Here is a 13,317-nt window from a genome sequence, read left to right on the forward strand (position 1 = left end):
TTATATCGTTGCATTTTTATATCGCGATATACAATGTATCATTACACCCCTAATGAATACCATTGTCACCTGAATTCATTAATGTTAATAAATGAAACCTTATTGTAAAGTGTTAGGGGTCAGTACATTTTCTTTTCCCATTCAATTGATCAAAAATGTCAGTAAAGACATTTTACAATATTATAAAAGCTTTTTATTTCAAATAAATGCTGTTTATTTGAACTCTTTATTTATTTCTATTCTGTTTCTCTATCAATGTTTACACCAAAAAAATAATAGTAATAAATCACGTAAACTATTTTCAGCTGTTAATAAGAAAATGTTCCTTGAGCATCAAATCTATCAGCATATTAGAATGATTTCTGAAGTATCATGTGACACTGAAGACTAGAGTAATGATGTAGAAAATTCAGCTTTGCCATCACAATAAATTACTTTTAATAATACATTAAAATAGAAAGTAGTTTGGATTTAACTTTTTACAGTATTTTCACAGCCTTGGTGAGCATGAGACGTTTAAAGTAGGGGTGGCACGGTACATGGAGAAAAAAAACGAACCGTTCGGTTTGCTTGTCTCGTTTCGGAGTGTGTGCGTCGCACGGTTCGACGCAAGCGCAATGTATCCTCGTGCCCGTATGTTACCTCAGACAGTGGGTGTCCTTTTCGCTTGAAATAAGAAGTAGGTGTGTGTGTGTGTGTGTGTGTGTGTGGACATACAGTAAAGTAAAAGTGGAGTGCTGCAGGTCACGTCACGTGTAGAAATGCAAGTGGGAGAGATAAGGAAGGCTGCCCGGAGTTGAGGATGTGCCAGCATCGTATAGCAGGGCAGATGCAGTGCGGAGAGCGGGAGCCGCGCGCGCCCGTTGCGCATACACACACTGGCAGTGTTTGTCTCGCGCAGCTGGACCGGGGCTCGTGTATTGCAAATACAGACAAATATTGTCCATTCTGTCACATTTTCCGGTGTTCTCCTCCGACCCCTGTCTGTCTTATGCTTCGATTTATGATGGGTAGCATATATCTGTGGCAAATGCGACCTTGTTCCCCTCTGTCTCATACACACATGATTACCATGATTAACATGAAAAATGTTACGCCAATGTGTCGGACTCTGTATAGCTATATATATCATATGCTGAAATAAATCTCTGGAGTGTTAACGATAAAAAAATTTTTTTTTAAAAAAGAACCGTACAGAACCGAAAACAGTGACCCTAAAACCGTGATACGAACCGAACTGTGGGTTTTGTGAACCGTGCCACCCCTAGTTCAAAGATATTTAAAATAGTCTTACTGACCCCCAAACGTTTGTTTTTACAGTGGAAAAGGGATAGCAATATCCTACATGCATAATTAGATGTCCTCCTTATGAAGTAGAGCAAGATCAAGCAATATTAACCCGTGACAAAACAATACAGTTTGGAAAATACTGAATAAACATGACATGAGGGTGCATAACGGATCGTCTCTTTTAGCTGAACCGCCCCTCAAATGGGCCGTTTAGTAACTTTGAAGGTTTATTTGCAGCATCGCTTAAATAAATAAATAAGGAGAATAAAAACACAGCCGTAATATCAAAATATACTTTATTTTGGACTTCAGATCTGATTCAAATGACAACAGATCAATGCAATGCAAGGGGGAATTTTTGCAACCAAAACGTTTGACTGGGGAAACAAAGGTCAGGTGTGGGGACATCTGAGAACACGTGGGACTCAGAGTGAGCAAAACTGAGGTCTAAGCTGTACACCCTCAAACCGACCTCCAGTAGTTGTTGGGTTTTTTTTCTCTTTTTTTTTTTTTTGCTTATTTCTTTACTCTTTTTTTAATAGCTACAAAGAAATATGAATTACAAAAGTTTTAAAAGAGTACAAAAAGTCCAGGAGACACAGACGCAGTAAGAATAATGATTAGAAATGACACCGGGGAACTGAAGGTTGCCGTGGGCAGGCAGACGCTGGGGCGAATACAGAGACGAGCAAACACCCTTCTGTTGTCGTAGGCTGTAATAAATAGTTTTCAGATGTTTTTTTTTAATCAGTTTTACACAGACCTCAATATACCACACCCTTGTTTCAGATTCAAGGTTAAACATTGTGTAATGTCCTAAAATAGCTTTCTGAGGGAGGAAAAAGAGATTCAGAGCCTCTATCACTTTTGCACTCTTTGGGTCTGTGACTACTTTTTGTCCCGTCTAAACACTGAGAAAAACCAAACGCACATTAGTATAGACTGTCGTCATGCATGCAATTACTGTAAATGAACATCAGCATCTCACATGGTAGTGCAGGGAATCCCAACATGTCGGTTTACTTTCAAAAGCATTTAAATAATGTCAGATGCGTGTTCAATGTTCTGAGCATCACTTGCTTTTAGTTTTGGGTTCTCCAATAAAAAAAACATGCTCAATGTTTATTTTAATGAAATGTATTCGATGCGAGTTAATGCCTGTAGTTTCGAGACAAAATGAACGAGTGATTAGAGTAAACTGATGAGTTTAATTTGAGTTACTGCAAACCTAAAGCAAGTCTTATTTTTAATCTACATGCATGTCTAACGGTCCTCAAACAGAATTGTCTGTTCATTTTAATGGGAACTAAATAGCGAACGGATGTATTTCCTGTAGATGTGCGTGCCTGTTTTTTTTATGTTTTGTGGTAAATGTACCTCTCATTTGGGGGGGAAATGGGGGAAAAAACAATTACACCATAGCATAAAAACTAAACCCGAAGAACAAGAAAAAGATTGAAAAGTTTTTTTTTTCATGTCCCCACACTGTTGAAATCACAAAACATCCAGTACCAAAAGACTAAATAACTGTACTTGTGTCAAACGGAGGAAAACATGAGTCCTGGAATCATGCAGCTGTGTCGTCAAATCAAATGTGCGAAAGAAAGAGTGGGGGAGGAAAAGAAAACACTTGATATGTCTGCACACTGAAACGGAAACTACCAACAAAGATTAAAATCCTTTCGTTTGTTTATTTTGATGAGATTGGTTTTGAAGAACAAATAGTAAAATATCTTCCAAATTTGGTACATACACCAGTCCTCTTGTCTTTCTTCTTCCTCAGCTATACTGTTTGTTTTTTTTCCCACCTTACAAAAGTCATTTGAATGTCTCTGGTTGGAATCACATCCTCTGCGCGTGGCCTGTGGCGTCAGGGTGCTTGTGTTTGTTTGTCTGTAGTGGCTGGCCATGGTTCACTAGGGACTGTAGCAGTTTGAGGGTCAGGGACAGTCATTTTGGCTATGTACACATTCATAGTCGGTCCATGGCTTCCAGCAAGCAGCGCTATTTCCGCAGATCTAATACACAAACCTACAATGAAAACACAATGTCACATAAATATAGGCGTTAACGCATCCACAACCTTTGCTTGCGACACAGAGGAAGGTTGTACTTACAGAGCCGTCCGACGCACTTGCTCCTACTTTGTCTCCTGCTGCATTCCAGCAAACTTCAAAAATGCCCCCTGTCCCTCTGTAGCTATGGACTAAAGCACCAGTCTGTGGAAATGACAGAGGGAAAGAGTTCTGATCACGCTGCAGTATTGATTGCTTTGCATCTGCTAAATCAGAAAAGCTTCGGTCTTACCTGTGTATTCCAGATGTGGACACACTTGTCGAAAGAGCCGCTGGCTAGATGGCGTCCGTCAGGGCTGAAGGCCACGCTGTACACGGGCTCCTGGTGTTTGGTTAGTGTGTGGATGCAGATGCCTCGATCTACGTCCCAAAGCCGAACAGTGGAGTCAAAGGAAGCACTAGAGTTGTCAGAGAAGAACACAATCAGTTTGTGTTTAGGTTATTTATGATTTTATTGAACAGCACACATTTTTATTAGGAATGCAAAATCAAAAAAAATTCTGGTCAATGCCACTAAAGTATTATTTACATGTGATTTTTTTTAAACCATTTTATGGCTGACAACCAATCAATGAAAACATTACATTTCTTTACTATACTCGGTCTGAATAAAACTAAATATCTTAAATGTTTAACATTTTTAAATGTCAGCAAAGGTAAATAAAAGTATAAAAAGTAGAGAATGTTCATGCAAAATGTATCAAATGCATATATACACTCCTAAGAGATGCATGATATATTGGTTAGGGTTGCAGCGAAATGAAAATTCTTGGCCGAAACCGAAAACCGAAAAAGAGGAAACCAAGGCCGAAAACCGAAACACCGAAAGAAATTATGCCAATTATTAGTACCATTGCATCTATGGCTATGACTGTGTACTAACTTTACTAAAATCAAGGCATTGTAATTGTATGAATTAATATTAAAGTTTCAAAGAATAAATCAATTACAAATTATGTCAATATTTATTTAGCACATTGCAACAATGCTAACAACAAACTAACAACTAAAATGTTTAACTTGACCCCACTCATTTGTACATTAAATATAATGTACAGGCCTTCAGAAAGGTTTTAAAATTAAATGTTCTCTCATAAAAACAAAGTGCATTTAGGTCTAGTGCATTTAAAAATGTTCTCTGTAGGGCTACTACAAGAAAGTGCATTCAGAACAAGTGCAACTGCTTAAAGATACAACTATTTTCTCTGAAGGCCTTCAACATAATAGTGTATCAAAACAAAGACTGCCATAGCCCATATGGTAACTGTAGAATAGGGGTGTAACGGTGCACAAAACTGACGGTTCGGTACGGGTTCGGTACAGCAGTTTTACAAAATGGCTTTTTATTTATTTTTATTGGTTTACTGAAAAAAAAAGGATCTGTCCTTAAATGAATTAAATTATAACTAAAAGTTTATTGAAGATATTGCTGTAAACTATATAGGGAGCCCTTACTTGCACATTCATATTAAAGGTTAACAACAGAGCCCAAACTATTAGCCTAAATTCAGTTGCTGTTTATTTTTAGGTCTAATAATCAACACTCAAATAACATAGTACGCAAACATGTAAACTTCACATAAGGCAGTATTTGCAATAACTTCTAAATCTAATTATAAAATAGTTTTTTATCCAATTCGTTGTTGAAATATAATAATTTATACACAGTGTCATTTTCATTAAATAATCAAGATATCATTAACAGGTTAAGTAGAATATAATGAATATAACGGCTAATATAGTGCATTTATTTAGTGAAAGAGTTGATTTACTCAAGTGAATAAAATTCTGTGGACACTGAATGACTGCCTGAGGTAAATGTGATGCTAAAGTTACATGACATTGTTTAGTTTACAGCAGTTATATTGAGGTCTTTCCGCCGTGGAAACACTGATTGAGCGATTACACCACATATGATACGTGACAGAAGTTGTATCCTCAACATACCTTAGATGTTAGGGATGTGACGGTGAGGAAATTTTCCCACCGGTTAATTGGTGTGTGAAAACACCGTTAATACCGGTATCACCGGCGGAGGCTTTTAAATCACTAATTCTATCTAACCGAAAGTAGCATGCACACGACCGCTCTGAACTGAAACCGCGCCAGTGCGCACACTCCGTGAATGACTGCTCGTCTGTAAATGCGCTCTGTGAGGCCATGGGTGCGTCTCAATCAGTTCCCTTGTTCAGTAGTCAGGGCACTGATTAAGCATTGATCAGTCTATGATTGAGATGCACGCCATGAATGAATAACAGTTCGTCCGTAAAGCCTCGTTTATACTCGACGCGCCCGCACGAGCGCGAGGGTGCGCGCGGCAAAAATAAATGCGCGCAGTCAGCGTAGCGCGGAGGCTCGCACTGCGGAGCCAGGCGAAAGTAATGCGCGCTCTGTGTGGCCGTGCACATTTAACTTTCGGTTTTGAATTAGCGCCAATTCGGCTGCGGGTTGCTTGAATTGTGGGTTCATTAGCCTATTATTTTTAATGAAAAACACAACAACAAAACAAATGACAAACTCCCTTAAATAGGCGCTTTTACGTTTCGCTTTGAAACCAAATCTTCCGCGATCATCTCAGTCAGCTCCTCACTCTTAAATCTGATGAATGACTCCTGCCGCCTCCGAGACTCGAGGTCGAATCTTGCTTTATTAAGCAGATACGTTCAGTTTTTATTTGTATTGTCTGTTCTCTAACTGAACTAAATTATTTTATTACTATCAAAAAGACGGTGGGCGGTGCCACGGTGGGCAAGTGATGTAACCGGTGTTCAGTCTGGACACCGGTAACACCGACTATCGTAGCAAGCCTATTAGATGTTCATTCATGTTTATTCTTAAGGAAGAGATGATCGATTGCACTCACAGATGATAGCGTTCACGCGCGCGCGCCGCCGCTCTAACTGTGATGTGATCAGTGATGCCACATTAAAGAGCGTCAAAACGACATTTATCGTTTGAATTTCGTGATACATGTTGATCGATGTTGGTGTGGGAACTCGGATTGAAGTGTGTTCCGCGCTTAAAACATGCCCACTGTTAAAGACTGCATTCGGAAACCGTTCGGTTTCACAGTGAAGTCTGGTCCTCTTCTCATCGAGAACATGAGCTGCTGCACTGAACAGCTGTAATGAACAGTATCAAGAAATGCCGTTCCATCTGCTCTCCATAGGTGCATTTTAATGGAATTTGTCAGTACTTGTGCATGGAGCAGACGTGGGTGTTTCTCAGATATACTGAAGTAGGCTACACACCGCAGACATGTTGCTTCAGACAAGCACGTGCAGGTCACGGTTTCTGTTTGCGTCATCACAACATTTCGGCCGTGTTGTTTCAGTGATAAAAGTCTTTCGGACGAAAATTTTCGGTGGCCGAATATTCGGGGCATCCCTAATATTGGTGCCATATCAAGAAAACATTTGGTGCAGTAAATCTGATAAATTGGCCGATATACAGTATACCAGTTTATAAGTAGTTGAACAGTGAACATGCATTAATATTAACATTTGTGCATCTTGTTTGAGGAGGTGGACTTTTTTTCTGGTTTGATAGAGTCCTGTTTTAACTGAACTGGGTTCATGTTACTTTCCCCCCCGACGCATCTTTTAAAAAAAGTTGCCAGGCAGCACAAGCATTTTTGATCATTTTCACCAAAATCGCCCCCAGACTATTTTGTTGTATGAATATCTGAATATGCAATAAATAAATCTCTTGTTTTTGGATCCTGAGATTCTATACTCTTTCAGATGAGGCATAATAGCGCCCCCTACCTTATAACAGTGAAAACTGTGGATTGCAGGGAAAGAGTTGAGATGATACATGGGGCAACTTTTTGAGCAATGTTGATTGGGCACTTTCCCCTTTGAAAATGGGCAATAAATTTCTATCTGGATACTTTAGATCGGTTGTGTGCTCAAAAAGTTATCACCTTCATGGTTTAAATCACAATTCTGAGATTTGTTTCTAAACACATAAATGTTAGAAATGTATTGCTGAAACACGTTACAAAGACTGAACTGTGTAGTACGGAACTGTGGAGTTAGACTGTTAAACAGTTTTTCATCATTGCTGTACAGGATTTATTTAGGCGGGGCTAAAACGGTGGCTCGATGACGCACTGGAGCCACTGAGCATATGGCCCCTCCCCTAATACGATCATAACAAGAACACTGATAATCTGCTGCAGAATGTGGCCGAACCGATTATCTCCCGATGGCCTTCATCCTCCTGTCCCGCCGTCGTGAACTGTACGTGAGTTTTGTCTTCTTGTGTGCTACTGTGCTTATGGCAGCTTTCCTGCGAGTGGGCGTGGTTTCAGCGCCGACAGCGGACACGCCCCAGCGTTTGAGAGCAGAGAATACTTCTTCTTTTTTCAGGCTATTTTATTTACTGGGGGGATTTTTTTATAATTCCAATTTGGCTGGGTGGTTAACACATTTGTCTGTGGTTATTTTTTTATATATATTATTTAATTTTGACTTTACAGGGCCTTTTTTTTTACAAATAGTACTTTAGAGTAGGAACTGGTGAATGGGATATTAAAGGAGGGTGACTCTACCTGGCCAGCATTAGATTGGCATTGGGGTTGTTGGTTCCTGGACCTGTGGGGCTCCATTTGATAGTGTAGATTTCTTTGTTGTGAGCTTGCAAATCATGAACACAAGTGTCCTGTTTCATACTCCAGATCTAGGACATGGGAAGAAGCAATGATTTAGATCAGCATGGCAGCATTTGCATTTTCAAAACACCCTATGAAATGTGCACCGCGTACTTGCAGTCATCTTGGTAGCACAATATGAAAATACGATTCTGAATTTCTATGTAGTGTAGCCAGTGCGGTAAGGTCTCTTACCTTCAGAGTCATATCATCAGAACACGACGCCAGCAGGTTGCCAGTCGGATCCCATTTGATTGCATTAACTTCATTCTGGAGACAGAGAAAACAGTTTGATATTCATCCCTTTGGCAGACTGGAGTTGTAGGAAGCTGCGGGAAGAGCAGACAGTTCTTACTGTGTGTCCTTGGAATGTCTTAATGGGTCGGTCCTGGCCCAGTTTGCACACATGGATGCACATGTCTGTGCTACAGGAGGCAAACGTGTTGTTACTCTGCCAGTCCACGTCCAGAGCGGGTGCTGAAGCGAGAGGGAGAAAAGGCCACAGCATAAGAGCTTTTCCCCCTCAAAACAGTCAATTGCCCACAATATCAGTCTAATATTATGAAGAATAAAGTGGGATCTCTGTGAACCTGAATGAAACGGGAACTGCTGTTTGGCTTCCCCTGTGTGAGCATCCCAAATGATTGTTGTCTGAAGAAAAGGAGGAAATGTTAACTCATCTGCGACAGGGTAAACTGATATGTATGTGCCACTAGCAACACAAACTTATTAACTAGGTGAATTATTCACTGGATACTTACATTTTCTGAAGAAAAAAAACAACAACAAACAACGCTAGTGTCCTAGGTCAGGGATTCCCAAACTTTTTTTGTCAGTCAAACCCCTAAAATGGTGACTTGAAGTTACCCCTAGCATGTTCATGGTTCTCTGATTTTGGTTTATCACCACATGACATGCAGGTAGACTAAATATTTCTTTTTTTTTTTAATTTCACATCTTTACAAGATCTTTACAACCCCAGTTTGGGAACCCCTGTTCCAGGGTTACTATCGTTTTAGGTGTCAGTGTGTTGCTATGCGGTATTGCAGTAGTTTGTGGCATGTTGCTATTGTTCTGAGTGCTTTCTTACTACACTTCACAAACTGTAGTTTTCTTCTCGTACCTTATCAACACCGGCGCTGAGGATAAAGTTTCCTTTTTTGTTCCATTTTAATGCGAAAATTGGACCTTTATGTTGCCCCAGGGTACTGGCCAGATTACCTGTGAATGAACACAGTTCTGTCATGACATCATAATGGATATGACAATGTTGATATGTTTGATGTCTTGGCGGAATAGATCTGCTACGCTGCTGCTATTGCTGCTGCTGCTGCTGCTGCTGTACAGTATAGCATACATCAATTACCCTTAGCAAATCTATACAGGTGGAGCTGGGGACGGTGGAGGGTTTCTGAAAGCGTGCTGCAACTACTACAGCAAATGCTGACCAAGTATTTAAAGGTTGAGCAGCGAGTTTATTGACTACTGATACAGCAAGAACCAATCAGTTGTGCCCTATAGAGAATGATGTGATTGCAAGCAGACTGAGTTAAGGACCTATGAGCCAGCGCCATCTAGAGTTTCATGACAGAACTTTGTATGTCAGACTGCTGAATAAACTGAGAGAGAAAAGCATGTTGATGCACTAGACAAAACATCTGTTTGCTTACCATCTTTAGTCCATATTCTTGCAAAGCCGTCATAGGAGCCTGTTGCTAATAGTGTACCTTCACTCTGAAAAACACAAGGAGGAAACGTTAGTTCCTTTCTATATACACACAGAAGAGGGAGTGTTGTCGGAGCTGAACTCACGTTCCAGTCTAACGATGTGACGTCTTTGTTGCTGGGCACATCTTGGCCACCTTCCCGTATGCAGTGCCTCAGGACGAGCTGTGTAGAGCTACTACTGCTGTTCTCGCTCAGATTCCAGATACGTGCCGTTGAGTCTCCAGACCTGTGAACAGCCAGAGTATTAAATTACTCTTTGACTTCCCTTTTCTACAGATGCACCAATCACACTCGTTCTTCCCAATACCGATACTCAAACGATCTGTTGCCAGTTTCGATTCTTGTTGTTTATATAATCTAGTCCACACTGTTATAATAAAATATAAACTGCCACTGTAGTAGCAGAGAACTTTTGGATACTTTTGTGGCCTTTCTGGAGCTTGAAAGTGCAATGTAACACCATGACTAACCCAGAGTATCGACATATCTGACAGATGCCGTTCCATTTAAAAAGGTCAGTATTAGTGGCGTTACCAATCCGGGTCAGTGTGTCCCTGTTGTGAACTCAGCGAGGATGAATGAGTGACTGAAAGAGACTGTATAACTGACCCAGAGGCGAGCAGGTCACTGACGGGGTTCCAGGCGCAGATGAAGACCTCCGACTCGTGACCTCGCAGGACCATGGCTTTATTCTGAGGGATCTCCACATCCACGTCCACCTCCATCATGTCTGTATGGTTATCTGCACATGAAATCACATGACGTCCATCATTAAGAGGAAGGACGCAACAGCTCTTTGATTTACAGCCACAGTTTATTAAAGCTAGACAATAAAAATAAAAAAACAATCATTAGGAACAATAATAAACACAATGCGTTTCTAGAATCATTCAGTGACTCACTGGGTAAGGCGTGAGCACCGTTCTCCTCTCCGTTCGCGGTGTTTTCTCCGTTTTTGGCGTTACCCTGCATGTTGGTGCTGGTTGCCGAGGGCGTTGCAGCGGCCTGTTGCTGGGCCAGTTTGTCTCGGTATGCCTGCTGCCGGGTCTGTACGACATCGGGCATCACCGCGTCAATCAATGACAGAGATTCAATTGGCCGTCCATCGAACAGTGTGCCGTCCTGCCGACAGAAGTCAACATGTCAGCCATGCACTCATTTGATGTTATGTGGGCATCAACCAATATCATTATCTGGGTGAAACTCTCAAAAACATCTGCAGGTTGGATTTCAACACAAAATAAAAAATGACAATTCTACATTATGAAAAAGAAAACTATTTTAGGAAACCACTTAGACCTTTATCATTAATATCACTTTTTCAAGTTGAATTGAAATTGGTGGGTCCCCTTTATTGTTAGAGTGTATAGTAAACAATATCATATCGAGATTACAATACAATTTGGATTAATTTAACAGCCTATCACACAGCAGAAATAAACACCACAACAGCCGGTCAGTGCATGCCGCTAATTAGTGATTTCTGTGTTTTAGGGCTGCAACGAGGCGTCGACGTCGTCGATGACGTCGACTACGAAAATACGTCGACGTGCGTGAAATGCGTCGACGCGTCGGCGGCACATTATTTACGTTCTAGAATGGAACAGAAGATCTAGAATAATGGCAGCTTCTGCTCCCGGGCATAGTGAAAATGATCATTTATCATATAAAGCCAGACCGCGACATTCAAAAGTGTGGGAGTACTTTAAACAGAAGCCGAATAAAACTGTGCTTTGTTCGCTCTGTAACGGCGGTTTCACACTGCACGCGGTGACAGAGCAGGAGCTGTGCGCGTGGAGAGCGGGAGCTTTCACACTGCAGTCAGTGTTGCCAAGTCCGCTTTTTTCCGCGGAATTGGGCTACTTCTACACTGTTGCCGCGGGCTGTGTCTCATGTCCGCGGGTTGAAGCAAAAAAACACACATATTTAACCCCCCGAACGCGATGTTTACCAGAGAACCTCCCCGAAACGCGATTGGGCTTGTTTTGGGCTAGTTTTGAGTAACGAATGGGTGGGTTTTGTTGTGTAAACCTGGCAACCCTGCTGCCAGTGTTCTCTCGCGCAGCTGAACGCGCCACGCGTGTATTGCAACAGACGGTCACATTTTCCAGGGTTCTTCTCCGACCCCAGTACGTCTCGTGCTTTTATTTATTATGGGCTGCATATATCTCCTGTATATGCGACCTGGTTCCGCTCTGTCCCAAACACATATGCATAATAACTTGCTGTATATAGGTAGTTTACATGATTAAAGTAACATTACAGTTAAGATATGCCTCTAGCTTTAATCATTTAAATGTGTCTTTGAAGTTTGGGCAAAAACTTCTGGCAGCTTTAGTCGTTGTTTATGCACATGTATCTTCAAAATAGACGACTAGTTATACATTAACACTATGCTGAAAGCTCCTGTATGTGAACCTTTTGCAGATAAATACAAGTGCATTTTCGTTTACTATTGACACAAATCAATAAGTAAATCATACTCAACTACTATAGTAAACAACTTTTCCTAATTAGGCCTACTCTGTATACATTTTATGATGAATAGTATCATTATATATTATGTTTAAAAAGCTTCTTGTGTTCATATATTTAATTATAAAATGGCATAATATGTACACTACCCTTCCTGAAATACAATTAATATTGTCATCATTCATTGATTTCATGTTAAAATAATATACAAATTCACTACCCTCTTTGAAATACAATAATCAGTAAAAAAGAATAATAAGATTAATCTGGAAAAAATAATCGTTAGATTAGTCGACTAATCTAAAAAAATAACCGTTAGATTAGTCGACAGAAAAAATAATCGTTAGTTGCAGCTCTACTGTGTTTCTCTGTGGGAATGAACGGCGCGGTTTTGCCTGATACACAAACTTGTGATTTCAGCGTCTGCCGTCTCAATATATGAAGACATGCGGCATTTGAGAAAAACTACCGACACTGAAACTGTCAAAATAAAAGTTCAGAATTAAGGCAGAAAACTATCACAACTGTATACTAAAATGTACTTTAAGTAATAATAATAATATTTCTAAGGAATATCATACAACCAAGAGATTTTTCATTCATGTTTTATATGTATACAGTTCTGTTGAGCAGCACATTATTTGACAAAAAATACAAATGCAATTTTTATAAATCTATCGTTATATTTTCATCGCATTACATTTTAAAAGATTGATTTGATTGTTAACGTTTATATATAGAAGTTGTATTAAATGATAAAACACAAAATAAAATGGAAAGCACAGAACTTTCATGGGGCCCTAAATTAAAATGTTGCTAATCTGTCGAGTTTAATTCTTAACAACAAGTTTACATTCATTTTCAAGATCTAACAAATATGTCGAAAACATTTTCTTCCTCATTATTAGCAAATGAGTGTCGTGATGAATATAGATATGGGAAAAAATATTTGAATAATATTTTTGCCTTGTCGCCCAGCCCTAGTGTTTCCCAATATAAATGTATCTGGGCATGTTTTGTATGAGTCACTAATCTGCATAATAAATGTAACAATCACATTATCATATTTAATAAAAAAATAAAAACAATCCTTGA

The 13,317-nt window shown here is 39.9% G+C and overlaps 2 protein-coding genes across 3 annotated transcripts in view; one reads left to right on the forward strand and one right to left on the reverse strand.

Moving 5' to 3' along the window:
* The window catches only part of LOC307143504 (uncharacterized protein), a 237,884-nt gene that overhangs the window by 217,101 nt on the left and 7,466 nt on the right, over positions 1-13,317 (forward strand). The window lies entirely within an intron of this gene.
* tbl1xr1a (TBL1X/Y related 1a) overlaps positions 1,570-13,317 on the reverse strand; it is a 93,807-nt gene continuing 82,059 nt past the window's right edge. For both annotated transcript variants that reach the window (XM_079845131.1, XM_079845130.1), the window contains 12 exons: positions 10,650-10,869; positions 10,357-10,489; positions 9,832-9,973; positions 9,690-9,753; positions 9,143-9,240; positions 8,610-8,670; positions 8,375-8,496; positions 8,215-8,289; positions 7,921-8,048; positions 3,598-3,763; positions 3,408-3,509; positions 1,570-3,321 (listed from right to left, as the gene is read on the reverse strand). In XM_079845131.1, the coding sequence (XP_079701257.1) occupies positions 3,295-3,321; positions 3,408-3,509; positions 3,598-3,763; positions 7,921-8,048; positions 8,215-8,289; positions 8,375-8,496; positions 8,610-8,670; positions 9,143-9,240; positions 9,690-9,753; positions 9,832-9,973; positions 10,357-10,489; positions 10,650-10,869 (1,338 nt within the window). In that variant the 3' untranslated portion in view covers positions 1,570-3,294. The remainder of the gene's footprint in view (positions 3,322-3,407; positions 3,510-3,597; positions 3,764-7,920; positions 8,049-8,214; positions 8,290-8,374; positions 8,497-8,609; positions 8,671-9,142; positions 9,241-9,689; positions 9,754-9,831; positions 9,974-10,356; positions 10,490-10,649; positions 10,870-13,317) is intronic.

Source organism: Gobio gobio (assembly GCF_949357685.1).
Source record: "Gobio gobio genome assembly, chromosome: 19".
Classification (NCBI taxonomy): domain Eukaryota; kingdom Metazoa; phylum Chordata; class Actinopteri; order Cypriniformes; family Gobionidae; genus Gobio; species Gobio gobio.